This window comes from Haliaeetus leucocephalus, unplaced genomic scaffold, assembly GCF_000737465.1.
Source record: "Haliaeetus leucocephalus isolate CR32 unplaced genomic scaffold, Haliaeetus_leucocephalus-4.0 Scaffold236, whole genome shotgun sequence".
NCBI classification, from domain to species: Eukaryota; Metazoa; Chordata; class Aves; order Accipitriformes; family Accipitridae; genus Haliaeetus; species Haliaeetus leucocephalus.
Window position 1 is genome coordinate 508,459 of NW_010972672.1, and position 22,519 is coordinate 530,977.

General features: G+C 53.5%; 2 protein-coding genes across 2 annotated transcripts in view; one reads left to right on the forward strand and one right to left on the reverse strand.

The window, feature by feature from the left end:
• Positions 1-4,475: 4,475 nt before the first annotated feature.
• Positions 4,476-10,792, forward strand: SYT12 (synaptotagmin XII). Its single transcript, XM_010568048.1, has 7 exons — positions 4,476-4,540; positions 5,950-6,143; positions 6,470-6,862; positions 9,056-9,271; positions 9,378-9,498; positions 9,726-9,859; positions 10,516-10,792. Exons 1-7 carry the CDS (start codon positions 4,504-4,506, stop codon positions 10,687-10,689), a joined length of 1,269 nt encoding a protein of 422 aa, XP_010566350.1. The 5' UTR covers positions 4,476-4,503; the 3' UTR covers positions 10,690-10,792.
• Positions 10,793-13,902: 3,110 nt separating this feature from the next.
• The window catches only part of IGHMBP2 (immunoglobulin mu binding protein 2), a 46,423-nt gene continuing 37,806 nt past the window's right edge, over positions 13,903-22,519 (reverse strand). Inside the window, 6 exon segments of the mRNA XM_010568049.1 lie at positions 13,903-14,192; positions 14,194-14,382; positions 16,826-17,010; positions 17,721-18,554; positions 20,675-20,798; positions 21,176-21,270. Of these exon segments, the coding sequence (XP_010566351.1) occupies positions 14,097-14,192; positions 14,194-14,382; positions 16,826-17,010; positions 17,721-18,554; positions 20,675-20,798; positions 21,176-21,270 (1,523 nt within the window). The 3' untranslated portion in view covers positions 13,903-14,096.

Genomic DNA, 22,519 nt, shown 5'->3' on the forward strand with positions numbered 1-22,519 from the left:
GAGAAGCAGAAGCCGTCCCCGGTTCACCCCAGGGTTGGGGGGGGGGCGGGGGGGCGGGGCCCCCCCCCCCCCCAGCCCAGGTGGAGCCCGGGGCGGCAGCGCCCGCAGTGCCCGCTCCGGCGGCTGCCGCCCCGCCCCCGCCCCCATCGGCCGGAAAATGCACCTTTTTCCCCCAAAGGAGCGGTGAGTCCGAGCCCGCGGAGCTCCCCGCCTGCCAGGGCGGCGGGGGAGGACACACAAGGGGGTCGCAGTCCAGCCCCGGGGGATGCGACACGGGTGACAGCGTGGGGAGGGATGCGGGGGGGGTAGGTGCGCGCTGCCGGGGTTTGCCGTGTGCGCCCAGGGCTGCCCGCACGCAGCGGAGGGGCTCCGGGGGGGGAGCTGGCAACGTCCCTCCTCGCTCCTCGGTGGGTTTTGGGGGGGTTAGGGGGGTTGTGGGGGTTTTTGTTTGTTGGGTTTGGGTTTTTTTTGGGGGGGGGGTGGTTTTGGGGGTTTTTATTTTGTTTTGTTTTACGGCAACTTCCTAAGGAAAGTTGCCAGCCCGCGGAGCTGGGTGCTGAGAGCCTGGGCGGCAAAGCAGAGGGAGAGAGCTCTGCCCCCACCCCCAGCCCCCCCAAAATCTCCAGCCTGCCCCGGCCGCGGCGGAGGCAGAGCGGAGCCGTCTTCTCGCCAGCCCCGTCCTCCGCTTGGGCAGCCCCCGGTTCGGGCGATCCCCACGGCCGCCTAGGAGCGTCTTGAGGCGGAGGAGCGGCGGCCGTCGTGTCCCTCCGGCAGCCCGGGGTGGGAGAAACCAGGTGGGAAACGCTTTCCAGACCGACCTTGCTCGCTCCTGCGGGGCAGAGAGCGGCGGGCGGGGGAGCCGGGGGGAGCGGGGGGCGGTGGTGGTTCTCTCCTGCTTTGCCAGGGCGGTCGGGCTGGGTTAGAGCAAAACCTTCGGGAGGGTCTGGCCAGCTTGGAGAGAACGTGCCTCTCCCCGGGGGGCGCAGAGACCGCCCGACTCATTGCACTGGTGAGCGGGAGGTGCAGCCCGCAGCCGGCGCTCGCAGGGGAAGGAAGCAAAGCCTGGCAGCAGATCCCGAATCTCCAATCTCCTGCAGTGAAGCATGCCAGGCCATCCCCCATCGGAGCAGGGGGCTGTTTGGATCCAGGAGTTGTCCCCGCTGAACTCAAAATCTGTAGGGAGCTCTGGGAAGCGAGGAGCTGGGCAGTGCCAGCACCAGCTCCCCGAGACTCGCCGCTGCACAGTCACTCTGCTGCTTCCCTGGGTGAGCTTGGAAATTGCTGCATTCCTCTCCCCTCTCGGGGACGGCTGGGGAGCGAACGCGCTGCTGCTGCTCAGCTAATGCCGGAGGCTGCGAGGAGGGTCCTCGCTCTTCGACGCGGAGCCCCAAAGATATTTTTTTCCTGCCCACGGTGATTTTTACCTGCCCAGGTAAAATACAGTAATAAGCGTTGGGAAGGATCCAGACTTCTGCCGGTTGCGAAGCCGGCGTCTCCCGTGCTGAGCCTTGTGGCTGTGGGAGGTGCAGGATGGTGCAGGGTCGTTGTCTTTGGGTGTAAATTGGGTGGGATCAGTGCACCGCTGGTTGTCCAAGGTGTAGGTCTGCTGGGGAGGTGGCTGCTTCGTCTCCTCAGCCCCAGTGGTAGGATGGGGAGGGCAATAGGTGAGTGAGTTTGGGGTCGAGCATGAATGAGGGGCAGAGCTTAAATATTTGTATTTTGTCGAGGTTTGGATGTGGTGGGTTTTTTGTTTGGTTGGGTTTTTTTGATAAATATGCCAGCAGCAAACTCTATCCTACTTTATTGCCTTGTGGCTCAAGGCCAGACGGGGCTTTCCCCCTCCAGCAGGAGAGGGATGGAGGAGGATGGAAGAGCCTTGCTCAGAGCCCAGGATGGGTGCGTGTGAGCAGCAGGGTCAGTGCTGGAAGAGAAGAGGAGCATTGCTGCAGGGCCAAGCTCACTAGCAAGAAAAGTTTAGCCTGGTCTCAGGCACCCGGCGAAACTGGGCATTGGTGTCTGGGTTAGGGCAAGAAGGAAAGGATGAACGTGGAGATCGCTGCTGTGCTTTATAACTTGGACTGGGAAATTTTGGGATTGCAGCATGCTTTGGAGAGTGTCTGTGCAGCGTGGGGCTGTACCCATGTTGGCCCAGGTGCTCTGGGACCAGGAACCAGGGTTTCTGCATGAGGTGTTTTGGGCCTCGGACCGTCACAATGCCAAAACGGCAGCGAGCTGTCAACCCCCCCCCCCCCAAAGTCTGGGGGGAGGCCCCCCTCTTCCAAAGGGGACTTGTGGCTTCATTGCCATTTCTTTCCCCACATCGAGCCACTTTATCATCTCCCTAAGCAGGAAAAGGTATCCCGAGCTCTGCAGCAGCTGGTAAGGAAAACAAAGCTGCCCCGTCCCTCAGCAGAGGGGTGCTGCGGCGGGTGGAGGAGGCTCTGACGAGCCTTGAGGTCTCCATGGGGGAAAAAACCAGCTGTCCCTGGGCTGCTGGTGGTGGGAGAGCGGTGCCTGTCCCTAATGCCTCGGATTTGGTTTCCCAGGAAGGGATTTGAAAGGCAGGTCAGGGGGGACAACAGAGCATCTTGGTGAAACACTCTCAGGGAAGGAGCTTAGTTAATATAAAATGCAAGAAATCCCTTCCTGGAGCACCTTGCACCTTCATTTGTTCACTCAGGAAAGGCTGATATTGCTTTGCTGATAGGAAAATACCACCTAATTCAATTCCTGTGCTGAACACTGCAGTCAGTTCGTGTCTCTCTGTGTGATGCCTTGGAAATCTGCTTAAGTTGCTGCTTAGAGCTCATTAGAAAAGGATGTTTTGGGGGAAAAAGCTTTGAAAGAAATTATTTCCAATTTCCAAAAGGAATTGGGAAAAAAATTGAGGGTTTTTAAGAGATGTTTGCCCTTCTGCAGAGAAAGTTGGTACTGAAAACTTCTGTATTTTCATACTAAAAAAAGCTACCAGGAAACATTGAAAGAAATGGAGCCTCTGACTTAGGCATGTCATTTTTCAGGACATAAAAAGAAGCTGGTTTGGGTAAATCTCCATAATGTTGCACTATTAAGAAGTCTGTGTGGATTTCCAGCACTAAACAGCAAAGTGTCCTTTAAGCTGAGCTCAGTCCATACATGACACAAGTGTAGCATGTTCTCAGCCAAGATTTTACTGAGGTTTTATCCATTGCACATAGAGGTTTATGCCTGAGGAAAGAGCTTGGGGATGAGATGGGCATCTCCTAGCTTGCTGTCATTTTGGTTAGTGACTTAATTACATTTAGAAAAAACTCTCCTCCTGCTGTTGCCCCAAGGGTGGACTGCGTGGCCCTTGCAGAGGGGGTCTCCCAGCCATGTCAGGCTAGTGTGGCTGATATTTTACAGTACAATGCACTGCAGTTTCTACCTTTGCCTATTAAAATCTAAGCCTAGATGCTTTTGGGGGAGGTTGATCACCCTTGTCAGTGCCTGAATCTGGGAGCATCTGAGGTGAACTGGAAGATGGTACCCAAATATTGAGTGACTGTCCATCTGAGGCAAATCCAGCTCTTCCTCCCGTGTGACGAGTGGGCTTTGGGGCTGTGTGAGTTTTGGAGAAGGTTTGGGGGGTGCCAATAGGGATGGTGGTGAGATTTTAAGTGTGGTGCTGAAGTTGTGTCCCTGGGCTTGGGGTTCAGGGATTGTGTCTGTGGGATCACACCAGCGGACTGTGGTCCATGATCTCCTGGCACAGATGCTAGGTAGCAAGAGGGGTGCTCGCCCAGTTTGCGTTGGATCTGCTTGTTGGGTGTTTGCGGGGGATCCCAAACCCCCTTTGCATAGCGGGAAATACCTGGCTTGGATAAAGCCCCTTCGGCATCACACAGTGCCTTCTCTGGGATCTCTCAGATGAGCAGCCTCCTTACGTTTAGGATGGATCTCGCATATGACTCACCTGGGAAAACCCCTTTGGGGAGGAAGGCAATCAAGCTTTCCCGCTGCAGGAATTGATTCCTGGGGAAGGGCATGATCTAAACCCTGCAGGACCCAGAAATTAGGCTGCTTCTCCTGCGCGTGGCCACGGCAGACCCGCGGGCGCAGAGCAGCCCCTTGTGAGAGGCTGAGGAAAGCCACGGAAGGCAAAGGCAAGATTTAAGCTGGAAAAAGAATTAGAAAAGCAGCAAAGGTCTTGAAGGGCTCCTGGAGGGGAGATGTCTACGCAAAGAGCCATTGAAAATGTCACCTGTTAAAATACTCCCGAGGTAATTCATGCAGCTCTGTGTCTCGGGGTGGCCGCTCTCCTGGTTCCCGTGGGGTTTTCAGTCCCTTCTTTAACTCTTCTGGTAGTGGCTGAGGCACTTTAGCGCACGTTTGCTCTGCGCCTCAGGAGCAATGGAGGGGGAGCAGCTGTTTAGCATCCCTGATAAAAAAAATCAAAAGGCAGCTATTTTTAAGTTCTTTCCCTTTATCCTAACTCATTGTCTCACGCATTGCAGGCTGTCCCGCTAGTGGGGAGCGTTTGCCATGGACAACAGTCATGTAAGCAGATACCGCTTAAGCGGTGAGTACTTCTGAGCGAGCCCCGGGGAAGGGTTTTGGGGGCAGAGCTGGCCGGGGCTTGCATGCTGAGCTGCTCTCGGGAGGGATTGCTGATCCTTGCTGCTTTCTGGAGGAGGAACCCTTTGCTGCACATGCATATGGGGTTTAGTTTCCTAATACAAGGGTAAAACCCTTAAACCTGGAGTCATTCAGAAGTAGGAGCCAATAAAGGGTTATTTTGCCCCAATTTTGCCCCCCTGCTGTAGCAGGAGTGCGTGAACTCCTTGGAGCCGGACGGCACCAAAAACCTCCGTGTGTGGGAGTGCCCTAGAAAGCTGCGGCACTTTCCCCAGCATCCTTAGCTGGGGATGTGGGGGATAAATTGCAGCCCTTTGCAGATCATAAGGGGCTTGGGTTGGGGTGGAGGAAGCAGGACCGGGCTTGTACCCTGAGGCTTCAACCCACGAGATCCCTCTGGGCTGCTTGTGGTCCTCTGGAAGGATCAAAGTTAGGTGCTTTGGGTGCGAACAGTTGGTTCTTTTTGATCTATCTGTTTGCTGGCTCCTGCCGGAGGAGGTTTGGAGTGGGGGGGAGCAGCGGGTTGTCCCTCTGCTCGGATGTGATGTGGGAGTAAGCCTGGCTTGGGCTTTTTCTAGCTCTGAAGCTGCTGCTGAAGGGAGGGAGCACCGCGGCGTGACGCAGGAGGACTCCCCAGCAGCTCTCTCTAATGAGAAATCTTTTTTTTTTTCTCCCCTTTTTTGTGTTACACTGAGTGATTGGTGTTGGTTCAGTCGCTGGTGTGATGGAGGCTGGTGCAATGCAGCAACAACTGCTCAGTGTACCATTGCAGGGCTGCTGTGTCCTCCCTGCTTTGCAGCCGCAAGCCTGGGCTTTCTCCTCCCTGGATCACAACAGCAGCAGTTGTGGGTTTTTTCCCCCTGTTTCCATAAGCTTTTTGTTTGGTGGTGTTTTTTTTTTTTTTCCTATTTCTGGATTTTCTTGGCATCCCCAGCCTGTGGGAAACCAAGCAGCAGCGAGGGTTTTGCTACAGTTGAAAGGGCGATGCAGAAGTGTGCTGAGCACATCTGTGAGCAGGACAGATCTGTAGCTGGTGAAAGGACCCCCCCAGCACCCCTGGGGTGATGCAGCAATTCACTGATTTTTCTTGTTTGCTGGGGAACAAGGCTGAAATATATGTGCACTTCACCTCCCATGAAAGCAAAGCGAGGACTGTGATTTTTTTTTTGGCTTGCAAAGCTGCTGGCTGACACCATTTGCAACCCGCCCAAGTGGGACACTGGGGTTTATCCCCTGCCTTGGCCAGTCCTATCCTCACAGCTTAGAACTGAGTTTCTGGCATGGAAGCAGCAGAGGATGAAGCCTCTGCCCTGGGGTTGCAGCCAGCTCACGGTGCCTCTTGTCCCCTCGCAGTCACCACGAGCCCGCCTCGGTGGGAGGTCGGCATCTACACCGCCGGTGCCTTGGTGCTGCTGGGAATAGCCGCTGTCAACCTCTGGAAGCTCTGGCGCTCTGGCAGCTACCCGGCACCTTCCCCCTTCCCCAACTACGACTACCGATACCTGGAGCAAAAGTATGGGGTGGCGTATTCGGATGTCAAACACAAGGTAAAAGGGCGGGAAGGTTTGGCTCGCCTCCTTTCCCTTTGCAACACGTGAGCAGCTGGAGGGGGAAAAACATCACCCGCATCCTCTCACAGGGGGAAAAAGCCACGGGTGGTGACCTGGTGTGGCCGGAGAGTTTGGGGGGATCGGCATGGAGCTGGTAAACAGGGTTTGGGAGCTGCAGGAGGTGCAGGGTTTGCTGCCGCAGCAGCTTGAGGCCAAGCAGGGGCTGTACAGCATCCAAAAAGGCACCAGCGAATCCCAGCTGTCCCCAGCTTCGTACGAAGGGATGGGATTGCATCACCCGGTTTTCCTTTCCCTGTTCGCAGCGAGGGACGGCCCTGGGCTCGCAGAGGGTGCTGGATAAGACCTCGCCCAACCGCAAGACCAGCCTGTGGGCAGACGACACCTTCGAGAGCATTAACGAGCTGGGGAGCCTGGAGCTGATGAGCAAAGACCTGGGCTTGGCCTCCTACGGCCCCTTGAAGAAATCCATCTCGGCTGACTCCCTCAGCTCCATCTCCTCCATCGGGAACAACTTTGGGCAGGATTTCACGGTGGGGCAGGTGGAGGTCTCCATGGAGTACGACGGGAAGGCGGCCACCTTGCACGTGATGCTGCTGCAGGGCAAGGACCTGCTGGAGAAGGAGGACGCTCGCTTCGAGTCCTGCTTCATGCGCATCAGCCTGCTCCCGGCTGAGCAGATCGTCGGCATCTCCCGGGTGAGCCACTCGCCCCTCTGCACGAAACCCCCGTGTGTACGTGGCATCGCTCGCCACGTGCCCGCTGCAGCCTTTGCTTTTGGGTCACAGCATCCCCTGGACAAGCTCCCCAAGACAGGGATGGGGCCTTGGGAGTGGAGAGGTCCGGACATGTTGGGGTGCAGTGCAGTTGGCACAGGATTTTTGGAGCCCTGCTCGGGGGGGGTTTCAGCGTTCTGCAGTGTAGGGGGGCCCAGAGGGGTTTGTTCATCAGAGACCCAGCAGAGGCAGAAATTTCTCCCTCTTGACTGGGACGTGTGATGACTTTGTTGTCTCCGAGTGTGGCTTGTGGCAAGTTTTCCTGCTTGACTTTCCCTGCTCTGGGGAGGAAGCGGTCTGGGGTGGGATGTGGGGAGAGGCAGCGTTTTGGGCACACGCTGCCAGTGTTGTGCCATGTCCCCACACACTTGATTCACCCTAACGAAGCCCGAGCATGCTGCCCTGCAGCCGTGATGCTTTCCCTCCCAGCACGGGATGCAGTGGCCAAAGATCCAGGCAGCTGCACCTGCACCAGCACGGCCGGAACTGGGGGTGGTTTGGGGGCAAAACCTCCCTTTTTAGGTGCCCCAAAAGCTGCTCTTAGAAAGCAGGAGCCTCAGTTTTCTTTCAGCAGCTGCTTTTTGCAAAGCTCAGGGTCAGCCAGTTTGATTTAATCAGGTTATTCCAGAAAAGAGCAGAAAGCTTCATCCCACTGAAGAAACCTTTCCAAGGGGGTGGAGGTACCATTCCAGAGAGCACAAAACCACTGCCTTTAAAATATTTCCACAGTGCCCTTTTAAGACTGCTTTTCCATCCAGAGATCAGGCTCTTTATTTATGCTCTGGAGATATTCATTATTTAGCATCATTATTTATAATTCACCAGCGCTATTTACCCTCTTTTGCTGTCCTGAGACAAGTTATAAAGACACATTTAGTTCTTCTCCTTTACAGTACTTATGTTGGTTTTTTTTTAAAAATAGCAGCTAACATTTCGTTGTACCTTTCATCCAGAGATCCCAAAATATAATGTTGGCTGCAGACAGACAGCCACCAGCACTATAAAGCGAAGAGCTGCAAACCTGTTTTTCCCATAGAGATACTTTAATCCCTCGGGGACTCTGGAGGTCGGTGGTATCCGATGGGAGAGGATGGGACTGCTGCGCTAGGAAGGGGGTGATGGACGGTGCCGCCTTGTGAGCTGCTTCATGTCCTCCATCTCAGGGATGGAGCACATCTAGGAGAAGACAGACAGATGTGAGAAAGTCCTTGAGATGAGATGAACCATCTCCCCACTGCTGCTGGGGAGTCCGGGTGGATCTTGGGGTGATGAAGCCCGATGGGTTCAGGGCTGAGAGCCCTGGTCCCACAGTGGGATCCCTTTTCCACCACGGCCCCTGGCTTTTGATGGTTGGCAGGGAGCTGGTGGCTCCGCTTTGCTCCATGCCATCCGAGGCTGCGGCTTTCCATCCCATGGGAGCACTGGGCCTCCCTTTAGGACAAAACCCTGATTTGTGGGTGGTACCTTGGTTGCCAAAAGAAATAGGGCTGGAGTAGGACAAAACCAGTCTCTAAAGCCGTGATTTCAGAGCAGTTCCCCCTGCCAGCACTTTGGGGCCAGGTAGTGACCAGCACCCGGCAGGATGCGTCCCTGGGGAGTTGCTGCTGCGTTTGCTCCAAGCGAATGATGGGTGTAGAGACGACATCTGGCAAAAAGCATTGTCCCCATTTGGGGCATTTAGGGGTTGCGAAGCCTGTTGGATCCGGCTCGGAGAGGGGCTGGGCGTTGCACCCCCTCAGCCAAATCCTGTAGCCCAGAGTGGCTGAGCCAGCCGCAGATCTGAACTCCCAGGGCACGGGGATGCCTGGCTCTTGCATCTGAGAGCACCAGACCAACCTTAAATTTTTAATTAAAAGAATTAGTAGGCAATGGGGCAGGTCCCAGCCCCTATTTTCTACCCCAATCACTCAGCTGCTGCTGCTGACAGGTGGGAAATAACTTTTGTCCCCATCGAGGCTGGGACCCCCCCAGCTCCTTTGGGCTGGGGGATGCCCTGCCCTCGCTGTCCCGAAGCCACGCGCTCCTCGCAATTCCCACGAGAGAAGCGGGGTAGATCTCGGACGTGGCCCTAAAACCCGGCAGGTATCAAGGCAATCCCCCCCTTCCCCGTGGCAGATTCAGCGGAGCGCTTACGCCGTGGCCTTCGATGAGCGCTTCTCCATCCCGCTGGACCCGGCAGCGCTGGAGGAGAACAGCCTGCGCTTCTCTGTCTTCGGCATCGATGAGGACGAGAGGAACGTCAGCACCGGCGTGGCCGAGCTCAAGCTCTCTGACCTGGACCTGGGCACCCGTCCCTTCAACGCCTGGCTCTACCTGCAGGACATGAACAAGGTGAGCGGGCGGGGGCGGTGGTCCATCTCCCACCCAGGTTTTTTGGGGGGTTTCTCCTCCCAGTTGGGCTGGGAGTCCGTGGGTCATGGGACGTTGTGTCCCGCAGGCGGTGGACACGGTGGGGGAGATCCTGCTCTCCCTGAGCTACCTGCCCACGGCCGAGCGCCTGACAGTGGTGGTGGTCAAAGCCAAGAACCTCGTGTGGACCAATGGCAAAGTGACCGCAGGTGAGCAGGGGATGCCAGGGAGGGGTCCCTTGGTCTTCTGCGGGCTGGAGGTGAGCTTTCATCCTGGCTTATCCTACTACGCTACATGGGTATTTATTGGAGTGGCTCCCACTGAGGATAGACCCTACAAGGAAGGTCCACCGGAGATGGTTTCCCCCACTTTCTCCATATCACAGGAGAAATGCATGACTGACCCCGGGGTTTTTCTCTCCCCCCGCCCCAAGCAGATCCCTTCGTCAAGGTGTACCTGCTGCAGGATGGGAGGAAGATCAGCAAGAAGAAGACAGCAGTGAAGAGGGATGACACCAACCCTGTGTTCAATGAGGCCATGATTTTCTCAGTGCCGGCTATCGTGCTCCAGGTCTGTCCCGGCTCAGGGGGCACGTCCCAGCCTGGGGGGGCACGTCTTATTGCTTCTTGAGGTCCCAAATCTCTGCGCTAGTGGGGACCTCCTGCGGTGTGAGGGGGTCTGAGGGGATCATAGGAGCTGTGGGGTGGGGCCATATATCCGCATATATGGTTTGGGGGGGATGTATGCATGGGGTGGGGCATAGGGGGATGTGTGTGTATGGGGGATATATGTGTATGGGGTATGGCTGCGGGGGGGGGCAATATGTATGTGTGGGTTGGGGGATATGGGGGATGCATATGTATAGGGTATGGTTGTGTATGTGGATGGGTGCCTGCATGGGTTTAGGGGATGTGAGGAAAGTAGGGGGATGTATATATGGGGTATAGTTGTGTATGGGGATAAGCATATATAGTTTTCAAGTATGGGGAGGTGGGTATGGAGGGATGTGTATATACAGGGCATAGCTGGTGGGTGTGTATTTATGGGGTGGGGGATATAGGGGACGTGTACATATGGGTTAGTGCTGGGGGTATGCTTGTGCATGCATGTCTGGTTGGAGAGCATATGGGGATGCGTATATCCGGGGGGGGGGGGGAATGTCAGTGCTAGCAATACAGCGACTGGTCTGTGCTGGGCTGTTGTGATGGCCTTGTGCTCCCCCGCAGGACCTGTCCCTGCGGGTGACGGTGGCCGAGTGTGGCGAGGATGGCCGCGCCGACAACACGGGCCACGTCCTCATCGGCCCGGCGGCCAGCGGGATGGGCATCACACACTGGAACCAGATGCTGGCCACGCTGAGGAAGCCTGTCTCCATGTGGCACCCGCTCCGGAGAAACTAGGCTGCTGGCGGGGTCTGCGGGGGAGCCTGCCATGCCTCCGGGGTCCTGCACCCCAACACCGGCTCTGCCCCGGGGACAGTGGACAGAGGGGCGCTCTGCCTGGCCGGTGGCTCCCCTGAGAGCTGCCGCAACATGGTGTTTGCTGCCGGACAGGGGCTGAGCGAGACTTTGCAGTGCTGAAAAGGCAGAGCTGCCAGCGCACCTTGGCTGGAGCATCTCGCTGCCGAAATATTTGGAGGACAGAGCAACTCCTTGGCTGTGCCTCTCCCCATCCGGGTCACCCTCGCATGCGCTGGGGGCTGTGAACAGACCTGCCGAGAAAGGAGCCCTCCCTTCAGATGGACCAAAACCAGCAACAACCTCCCCAAACCACTGCTCCTGAGCATCCCGCATGCTCCCTGGTGGCCCCCCAAAATCTGTGGTGCCCTTGGACGTGGGCCCTAAGAGCTCCCAGGGAGGGGGTGGATTTCTTTGGAAGGTGGTTTTTGGTTGAATGGGGGCGGGGAATGGAGAGGCGGTTGATAAAGTGCCAGCACGGCATGGTTTCTCTCAGCTTGTGTGGTTTTTCTGTTGGGTTTCAGTGGGATTTTGATGCGCTGCACCAGGGCTGAAACATTTCCAAAGAGAATGGAAAAAGGGAGAAATAACAGCAGAAAAAGCAATTGTTATTACATATGTGTTTTCCTCCCATCTTTTTCCAAGTAGAGTAAATCTCTGCCCATCTCTCCACTGGCTGCAGAGGGGTGTCTGGACCTGATGAGTGGTTTTTCAACCTCTTAGGTTTGAGGTCAGATCCAGGCTGAGAGTCATCCCCTAAAGGTCCAACACAATCGGGGTCAGCTTTTCCCACCCTGGCCACTTTTCCCAGCTAAGCTAACCCTCAGAGCTGCTCATAACAGCACAGCAAATTCCTGCTCTTTTAACACAAAGCTTGTAATTGGGGGTTATTTTTTACAGCCCCTAGTCCTGGAGTTATGCTTTGACTTGCTCATCCCAAAGCTTGCTCATTTTATCCAAAATCTGGGTGCAGAGAGGAACGTCTTGGCTCTGTGACCAAAGGCAGACATGAGACCCCTGCAATTTTTTAATTTTTAAGCCCAACTCCCGTTTCAGGGAGAAGGGAGGGGAAAAATCTGTTTGAATCCTGTCTGCTGCTCATGGGCACCTGGCCCAAGCGAGGACCAGCCCCTGGGTAAGGTTTGGGTTTTTTTGGGAGAGCCGATGCCCACTCTATTTTCTGGAGGGTGACAGATGGAGGGCTCTGATGGAGCTCCCCCATGGCATGGGCTCGTGGGCAGAGGATGCCCTGGAGATGCATCCCTTGCTTGCACCAGAGCCTTGGCTTTTCTCTGCCTGCAGAATGCTGGCAGAAAGCCAGGCAGGGGAATCTGGGGGTGTTTGGGGCTGTTTGCCAGAAAGCCGGTGCCATGGGGTGAGCACGGTCAGGGATGTGGTTGCTTGAATGATATGAGTGGAAAAAAAAGTGTGAATGAGCCATTTATCCCCGATTAAAGATAACACCGTGGTGGTACCCTGAGCTGGCAGCATTTTTCCTTTCTGCTTATCTGTCTTCTCTGCCTGACCTTCGTTTCGGGATGAGGCTGCGATTTCTGTTGCATCTTCCCCCTCCACACCCCCTCATAGGCACCACTCTGGCTCTTTCCCCCGTATATGCCCAACACCACTTGCTGATGCGCAGATTTTCTTCTCCCACGCTCCGTCTCTTCCTCTTCCCCACCCTTCCCTCCAGGAGCCCCGATGTCCCATCTGCTGCCGCGCGAGCCGGTGCCATCCCTCTGCGGGCTGACGCACAGCCGGCCCCGGGCACCAAGGCATGAGCCAAGGCAATGCTCAGAGCTGAGGTAGGTGCAGGCAGGCTGGGTTTGCCCAGGACTGGGGCTGCAAATGGAGGGTTTTTTTTGAAGGATGAGGTTTACTAAAGGATGAGGAAGGGTTTTTTTGAAGGTGTTCACAGCCTGTACTAACAGGCACTGAGATTTGGGGGAAAATTTGCTTATTAGCTACCTCATCTAGCATTCGGGAAGAGAGACAGACATAGAAATGCTTAGCTATGTTGCAGCTCCTGCAAACTGCTGAGCCTTTGGTCAGGATGAGATGAGCGCCTTCCCCTGGTGCTGAAATCACCAGTGGGCAAGATCTGTGATGTTCACCCCCAAAATGATGGGGCATGCGTGGTTTGGGGCTTTTTACTGTGCGTCTCTCCAACCATTCCTCTGTGGAGGCATCTCAGCACCTTTTCCTTCATCCTGGGGCCCACATGTGCCACCCTGGCTGCTTGAGCTATTCCTCAGGGTGTAGTGGACCCTGTGCGATGCATTGGTACCCGCTCGGAGCCATCAAGGAGAGCGGATGGGGCAGAAGGCTATGGGTGGATGGAGCGGTGCTTTGCAGATGAGGATCAGCAGGTAGAAAACAACATGGGATATGGATTAGTTTTGGGGGGTACAGGACCAGGGAACAGCTCTGGGAGGGATGGGCGATGCTGAACATGAGGCTCCCTCCTGCCTGGGAGGGCTGCACAAAGCTTGCACAGCCATACCCTGCCTTTGCCACTGTGGACCTTCCCAGTGGACACAGGCCTCCAAGGAGCTTTGTGGGAAGGGCAGGACAGGGAAAAGAAATGCATCTCCTCAGCAGGTCTGGGAAGGGAACGGCACACAGTGAAGAGGGAGAGACCTTGCCAGTGCTACTGGGAGGGATGGTGAGCAAAGGCAGCGGATGGCAGCTATCCCAGAGCAGCGGTCCAGGTGTTTCAGAGCAGCTTGCCGTGGTGCTGGCAAGGTAAGGACTTGAGGTCTCTCCGTCCCCACACAGCCCTGGAGCAGGGTTGAGCACTGCATGGGCTACATCCTGCAATGGGGCTGAGCCCACACCCGGCAGCCCCTTTGCATGGTGGGGAGGGGATGCAGCCTGACTCTGCCTGCTCCCAAAGGGCAAGCCAGGGCTTTGGGTCTTGCTGGCTGTTGTGTGGACACACCAGTCCACTCCAACTCCAGGCAGTGCTAGGAGGATTGCTGGACTGGGAAAATGGAGCTGGAGGCATCCATTTTCTTAGTCATCCTTCCTGGAGGAGAGGGTCACCTGGAGTTTTCAGTTCTTCTCATGTTCCTACTCAGATATTTATCTTTTTACTGTAGCAGGGAAAAATGTCACAGTGACAGCTGATTGCTTTAGGTGTTTTAATATCCATCTTTACTGGCATTCTCCAGCCTCTCTGTGTACATCCATTACTTTTTGTCAATAAGGATAACTGGGACAAATAAAGCTGCTCTTCTTCCTCTGTCTCAGCTCTGTGGTTTAGGGAGGCCCAGTGACTATTTATTCAGGCACACTGGCTCCAAACTGTCTAGCACCCAAAAATGAGAGCTCCTATTTTCCTCTCGGGCTCAGCCCGGCCCTGTACCTTTAATAGCATCTTTGGTTTATGTAGTCTGACCTGTGACTCCAAGGTTAAAAAAGTAGCATTCAGATCCTTCATTTCTCCTTGTCTTTCTTTTTGCTCTTTCTCTGGCTGGTCAGTTCGCTGAGCTTCTTGTCCAGGCGCTGCTGGAGATGGGCTCTCTTGGCTGGGTCCAGGGACTTGTCTTTGGAGCCACTCCCAGGATAGAGAACCCCTTCTCTGCTGATCCTCTGCCGTGCGTAGGCCTTGGCCTTCTCCCTGCAGCCATGAACCTGGTGGAGGAAGAACTGACACTGGTGGCAGCCGGGAAACAGGGCAGCTATCGTATACTTGGGAATAAGGAGATTTTATTCCTGGAGCCTGGAATTCCTCTTCCACCTGCTTTGCACCCACATAAAACCACCTCCCATTTATTTATAGCTCCTCTAACAGAAAACAAAACATAAAGATAATTTTTGTCCTTCTGGAATCTGCACAGCAGGTAAGTCATCCTTTTGGACCATTTAAGTGCCTTCTTCCAAAGCTTTAAACATCTGGGGAAAACTCACACTTGTCATGTGAACAGCTAGATCTTTTATGGTTCTTGCATGAGGGCTAGAAATAAAACTGAGCTCCCGCTTATGTTCTCTACTAATACAGTATGACTTGAGGGGGAAAAAGGAGTGAAACAGGAAAGGTGACTTGGGAAATAAGAAGAGACCTTTTTAGCCATTTATCTGCTGCTTTAATGTAATTAGATCTGTCTTCTGTACTGGAATAAAAAAAGCTTCATAATGCTAATTTTGTGCAGGTAAACCTTTTCCAAAACCAGTCTGCACTGAAGCCCAGACCATGTTTAAGGTGCATTAAGCCAAGTTCAACACCGCTCTGAATCATCTCCACCACGTCTAAATTAGAGATCCTAAAAGTTTACCCCTTCTGCTTGGTCCATCCCAAAGTCACTTGATGTTTTCATGAACATAAGCTGATCTGAGGATCCCAGCCCATTCTTCCAGTGCTGTGACAAACCTTCCTGTCCCTGTTAGCGCTGCTGGAGCAGGCTGCCAATGGCTGGGAATAGCCATGCACAGCACCTGGCACACAGCTCCTAGCCAGGACTGGGATTTCTGAGCCTGCTGCCCGATCTAAACCGGCTGTAGCTAACAGACCCTCCAGACCAACTTTAAAATGGACAGTAACTCCTGCATCAGTAGGTGCTGGAGCGCGGGTTGACCATCAGTCATTGGGGTCTGCTGTGCTGTACTGGATGGGGATGGGTTCAGCAGCTGGGGGCTGCTAAAGGGGGAATATGAGCTCTTTCTGAACAGGGACCCTCCATATGCAGAGGCTCCAGCTCCTCTGAGATGGCTCCAGGTATGTGCTAGCCCCTCTTAGGGGATAGGAGGTCCCAGGTTATTTCACATCAAAGCCTGACAACACCTGGAAAAAGGGCTGAACTTTAAAACTCAAGAAAAACTTGTTGACATGGACTTTATTCTTCCAATTGTTTCTCACTGGAGTCCTCATTACAATTCAGCACGGAGAGGCGATTCTGCAGGAAATAAATTTATATCCCAATTGGATTGTGAATGACCATAAATGCAACTATTCTTTGCCATGGAAACAGATAGTACTTGACAAGGGGAAAAAACTCTATGCTGAGGATTTATAGGTCAGCTTACTAAATGTTGCTAAGCTCTGGGAGGCTCCACATAGCAAAGAGCTATGCCCAGGTGATGTAGGACGAGGGACGATGGGCACAAGACGCTGCAGCTGAATGGAAAATTGTTAACTCTCAGCCTGTGTACTCATCACAGCCACCACCCAGCCATGTCAGCTCTGCCCACAGGACTCAAACCCTGAGGCCAGCTTACTATGAAGCATCACGCTGCCAACCCTGGAGGCTTAAACTTACCTGCCTGCCTCTGCACCCGAACAGAAAGATGAAGCCTGACACCAGTTTAAGTTTAGTTTGCTTCCTTCCCAGATCTGAGGAGGAAAGGGCTTTCAACTAGCTATGGAAGAATAGCAAGGAAGAAGCTCTTGGTTCAGTGGCCATCACACTACCCCTCCCACGGAGGTGCAGGACATTACAGGGCTGCTGAGATGCCTGCTTGAGAGTCCTCCACCACAAGAAAGCAGAGTAGAAGGGGCTGAGGGACTGCTGTCACTCAGGTATGGATGGGAGCTAAAGCTGAGGCTGCACAGTGTGGAGCAACTCAGCTCCAAGCCAGTAAGGCACTTAAGGAAATGCTTAATTGCTAACCAGGCATGCAGCACTGCTCTGTATGGGCTCAAGCCTTGACTTGTCCCCAGGTTGCAGAGGGAATCTGCAAAGAGCTAGGAATTGAGTATCCAGGCTCCCTCAAGTCACTGCCTTAAGCTCATGCCTCTTCATTTCTCCTCTCTGCCTTGCCTTATCTGCACAACCTGGGAGTGTAAATGCCAGAGAATGGTAAAGAAGGGAACAAAGCAAGAGGGGGGAAAAAAGAAAAAGCTCTCAGGAGGAGGTGTGCAGAGCCCATGTGTTAATGCCTGGCAGCCCTTTCTAACTGCAGCTCTAGCAAAAGCTCTGACAGAAAGGGTTCTGCTTTTAACTCCTTGCAAGGAAATCCTGTCTGGGAAGCTCAACAGGGAAAATTCCCATGTTAAACCCATGCTGCTTGGCACATCCTACTCCTCTCCAGCCCCCTCAGCACTCAAAGCCCTGGGCAGGCTGCCTGGCCCCCCACATACCTCCGGGATGTGATGGCTGAGGCAGTAGCGCCTATTGCAGTGAAGGCAAAGCTGTCCCAGGGTTGTAACGCTGGCTTTGCAGCGGGGGAAGCCACAGGTGTTGTCAGCTTTAATGGCAGCAGAAATCAGAGCGTCGATATCTTCTTCTGCCATGCTGTTTGCTCCGCTCTTAACTGCTGGCTTTCCTGGGGAGAAGACAGGGGAATAGCCCATGCCATTTAACCACCTGCTTAGAAATTGAGAACAAACCAGAGCAACCCACAGCTACAGCCTGGGCTAGTGAGAAGCAGCACAGGGTCCAGGGAGTTGCCATTTGCAGTGATTGGGATTTCTGCCCTCATGAGGTCCATCATGCCAGTAAACTCTGGCCTGTGTTCAAAGGCACTAGCAGGAGCTCAAGGCTCCCACCTGCAGCATCCTTGGGTATCTCCTGCTGCTAAAAGGGGGCTGGGGAAGAGGAAGGGACCATGTCTGGCAGGGAGGACAGTAGCTCCTGGCTCTGTTTTCCCCTGCCTCTGTTTAGGAGGCAACTGCATCCTTCAGTGTGGGCCAGGTATTCCTCTTGGTCCCTCTCCCTACCTTTGGGAGCCTCCAATCTAACTCCTGAGCCTCTCTTCCTGGGAAAGGGTCCCTAATGTTTTTCTTTTGACTTAAGAAACATGCCTCCAGGCATCCAAAACCCCTCTCCCCAGATGCTGCAGCCAAGTGATGCATGCTCCTGCCAGTTCTCACATCTCTGCAGTGAAAAGCATTAGAGAGCTTTCCAAGAGCCACATCCCATGCTCCACATGTGCAGACAAATCCCAAGGCCTGGAGGCAAAAACACAGGGATTAAATAGCATGATCCATTCAAGGAAAACCATTAATTGTTCTGGTTACGAAGAGAGTGACCTACCTTTGGCTTCCCTTTTGTCTTTTTTCCTGCTGCTGCCCTGAAGACTGGCACTGGGCTCCTGAGCCTTCCTTGCTGCCTCCTCCCGTCTGGCTTTCTCCCTCTGAACTCTCTCCAGGTGCAGGGTTTTCAGGTCCACTTTTCCTGAGCCCTCACTGCTTCCTCCTGGCTCAGCAGGGACAGGAGTTTCCCTGCTGGGATGTTGTGGCTGAGAAAGGGGGAGCTGCTTGCTGCAGGGGGTGGCTGTGGGTAGCGAAGTCTCGGCAGGCTCTTTCTTGCGAATGCTGATGTACCGGTCCTTCCCTTCGCCGGTGCTCACATGCTGCAGCCCGTACTCCTCTGCCATTAGGTGAACCAGCATCCGATCATGAGAATTGAGGGATGGGGGGAAATCCAGCTGCATCTCACTGCTCTCCAGGAAGGCCACCAGCATGGCCTTGAATCCATCAGCACTGTCTTTTGTCCCTGGGCTCTCTCTTCCAGGTCCGCTTGTGTTTGGGGAGAAACTCGCTTCTGGCTTCTGATACCCTGGTTTGGTTGCTGCTGCTTTGAGTTTCTTCCCCAGAGGCGGCTGCTTTTTGGGGCCAGATGCTGCAGGAAGCTTTGCACCTTGCTGCCGCTCGCTGCAGTCCTCCTGAGTGTAGTTTTCGGGCACGAGGTTGTCGAGGTACTCAAAGGCTGTACGTACCTCCCCATACTGGCTGAAATAATCCACCAGCCGCTTCAGAAAGGTTTGGTTGCTGACAGTGCGGGTGTCGCAGATGACAGCCACGTGGCGCCGGGCGCGGGTCACTGCTACATTTATCCGCCGGTCTTCCGCAAGAAAGCCCACTTCACCTGTGAGAAAGAAACCAAGGGATGAAGGACCGTCAGTGGGTACAGGGTTGGCTCCAGGTCTAGATTTGGCCCAAATGATTGAAGCGTTGCTTAGCTGAAGGGTGGGAGTCAGTATTTGCTGGGCTCTGGTCCCTGACACGCCGTTACCTTCATCTTTCTGCCTCTGTTTCACCACCCACCAGCCAGAGCTAGGGCTTCCCACTTAGCTCCCAGGGTCGGGAGGAGGATGGGTGGTACATGGAGAGGAGAAATACTTTCCTGGGTGGCCCATGACACATGGTCAAGCTAGGACCTGGGAGCAAATACAATATGGAGAATCGTGGAAGAGGCTCTCCTTGCAACAGAAGAGAAACTGCAGGTAAAGAAATATACCTGGTTCTATACAACCCCCTCCCCCACCTGCCCCAAACTCTTGGCAGGTTTAAAGTAATAGCCATTTAGGAAACTCTGCAAGGTTTGCTTCTGCTCTCTGACTATTTTGTCAAAGAAAAGCAGTAAGAGCTAGCAAATGCCAAGATGACTCAGTGAGGATCAGCTAGCAAGAAAGGTAGTGTGGGCGGCTTTTGAGTTTCCAGCTCCTGGGGATAAAGAGGAGGCCAGTTGGGAAGAAATTAATGTCTCTGCCGGTGTGGTGACCAGCCTGGCTCTGTTTCTGCCTTGTCTTGCTGTGGCTGAGCAGTCTAGTTTGTACTGCCTTTGAGGAACAGGGTGTGGGTGATTCCCCTCTCTGTGCTCTGCAGCTTAGAGAACAATTTCCATCTTCTCTGATGTGCTTTTGCCTGACTGCAGGGGCAAGTCCAACTCCTCTGATCTGGCAAGAGGGTTTCCTGCTGCATAGGTAATGGCTGCAGAGGGACACGCACTGCTGGTCAACGTCCCTGGCCTCCTCTGAACTGAGAAATGGAGCTGCAAAAAGGGTATGGATTTCTCCCAGGGGTCTCAGAGGGGACTAACAACATCTCTTGTGCCCCATGCAGCCCAGAGCCATGCCCAGACACCATGAGAAGCTGCCTCGTGCCCCCAGGAAAGCAAGTGATTCCTGCACTGCATCTGAGCTTTGGCTGCTCGCTGTGCATGGGAAGGGGTTGGGGGACGCACGCCTTCATGGAGGACACCAGCTCCTACTGAGCAAAGGCGAGGTGAGTCACTCACGAATAAGGACTATTCTTAGTCCTGTCCCCCACCTCCATTCTCCCCACAACGCTGCTTTTCTTGCTCTAGGCTTTCTTAAAAAAAAAAGCAAAAAACAAAAAAAAAAAACCCAAAAAACCTCTCCTCCTTCCATCCATCCTCTCCCCTTTTTTTTCTTCTAGACATCAGCACTCCCAGCACATACACAGTGTTTAATCTTCAGCAGCATTAGCAGCAAGGTAGTGCAGCAAGGGACGTGTCTCACTGTGGGTTTGAAAAGGGCAGTAGTCCACACACGGGAGAGAGGTGGTTTATGGAGCAGTTCCACTCATGCCCTCTGCTCAAGCTGGCTGCCACAAAACCCTTCAGCATGGGTTCACCAAAGGAGACTCACAACTCCAGGGCAGCAGCTTTTTTCCAGCTATTAACTTTTGCTGCAGCTGCTGATAGGAAAGAACTCAATTTTCCGCTCTAGATTTTGCTCCCAAAAGAAGCATTTTCTGTGCATGACTTGTAATGCCAGCTCCTGCTTGCTTTCTTCAGGGAAGTGACCCCAAACAGGCTCCAAATCCAAGAAATAAGCCCCCTAAATTTTCACCTTTTGCAGGACGTGCTTGGCACTCCAGTAAATGTGGTGCTAATGTGACTTGTGCCATTCTTAGGACCCCAGTTTAAATAATTTCTGAGACCTCAATAGCCCGGAAACCTTCAAACTAAGCAGTCCTAGCTTCCATTTTACCTGCTGTCTAGCATGGGTGCCTTCCTCTGCAACTTTGACAGCAAATATATTTGTTCATTAAAAAAAAAAAGAAAAGGCTGAAAAGGAAGGTTCTTGACAGTAAATTCATTCAGAGCAAAGTGCTAGAGACTGTCAGAACTGCAATTAAACCACAGCACTTGGCAACACAATGAGCAACCTTGGAGCAATCACGCAGTTCCCGTTTCTTTCCCGTTCCCCATGGAGTAACTCTCCAGCAGCAAACTCTTACCTTTCCTGTTGGATCTCACAAACGACAGGATCACTGCCTCTTTCTCTCTTCCTTGGAAACCATCAACTGATTTAATTTCTAGTTCTGGGTACCTGTGGCAAAGGTGCTCTCTTAGCATGTCCACCTGAAAAACACACAAAAGATGTGTTTTAAAGAAAAGTGCAAGGTGAAAAGGATTAAAATGGCACTGTTTTGGTAAAGTCCCTTCCTCTCAAACACACAAGGATGAGCGCTCACATCTCCCGAAGGTCAAGCACTGACTCCTGAGGCTGGGAGTGGAAAATACCTGTCTGACACCTCTTCCCTCCATGGCCTCAAGCTGTTTAAATGTGGTGAAGTTGGCCACAAATGCTGATTATACAATTTGGCTCTGCTGACTTCCACCTTCGTCTCTCTGAGGATGTTTTGGTATCACTCCTGAAGACGTTGAGTCCACCTCTGTGCATTTGCTCTGCGTGCATGCAGAAAGAGAGGGGAGATGCCAGGAGAGGGTCATCTCACCTGGAGGTTGTAGGGGGCTACAACAGCGATGTCTTTTGCCTTCACACCAGCTTCCACCAAGGCTTGGATGTGCAAACCGGCCAGCTGCACCTCCCCTAGGGCAGAAAGCAGAAGAGGCGGTGATGGGAAAAGGCTGGCAGGTAGAGGCCAAAGCCACTATCTTGGACATGCTGTGACTTGGAGAAATTTGCCCAACTCCCCTTAAACATCAAGCAAAGGCTAAGGAAAGTCCTGCCTGCAGTCCAGTGTTGCACGGGGGTAATGATTCCCAGCTTGGCTTGCTTGGCTAGATGGTGATGTGCTATGCAACCTTGTTCCTAGGAGTGCATTGTGCTTGCTTCTTGCCCTTCCAAGTCACCAGCTCACTTAAGTTTAAGAAGAGCTTTCTTAACAGCACTTGGCTTTCTCTGGCCTTCCCATATTAATCTGAGAGATCAATGATAATCCAGGCAATGGATTATTCTTCCTCTGAAGTGAGACCCTAGGCCTCACTAGAAATTCTCTGTGCTGCAACTGAAAAAACTCCACCCTTCCTTTTAATTCTGCTTTTTCAAATCCCCGCATTTCTAAACTCCCATGACCAAATAAACAAGCTTCATGCTCAGGTCCATGTGCTCAGACCTTCCAGAGACTGCAAGCAGCCTGCCATAAACAGCTGGCTATTCAGGATGGTAGCCGGTTCAGAGAGATCTGATGAGGGCAAGTTAAATACAAATGTGAACTATTTCACTGGTTTATTGGCTGGACTGACTTTACTCTCTGTTTTGCAGCAAAACACAGGTATAAGAATCAAGAATGTTGCTCCAAAAGGCTGCCTCCCAAATTTTGGGAGACGTGCATTTAATCCCCTGCTCAAAATCCCTGAGTTATCGTAGACAAGTCTTTTTGGCTCTCCATTTGGGGACAAGAGCCCTTCTCTGTTCAGCAGGGCCATGGGGACTGGCATATGGAAAAATGAGAGGCACTTAAATGCTGATAGGTTTTCAAACAAAAGAAGGCAAAATATATTTAAAGTGGTAAAAACTGTCCTTGTATTTTACAGTCCATTTTCCCCGTCTTGCAGAGAGAGACTTGAAGCCTCAGAAATCTGTTGCTGGCATGAGATCTGCACTGGTGAGTAGAGAAGAAAACAAGTGAAACCCTGAAGCAGGCAGCCATGTTGCCAAATAAGCTCTTTGGCCACGTGAGAGCAAATGGCTAGAAAAGCCTGTGGTTTGGCCATCGGGAAAAGTGCATTGGAAAAAGTGCAGGCAGCAGCCAGGCAGGCAGGGGTGGCCGTGGGTGAGGTGGCAGGGCACAGGCACCGCACACAGAGATCGGTCCCCTCCAAGCACATCTAGGCAG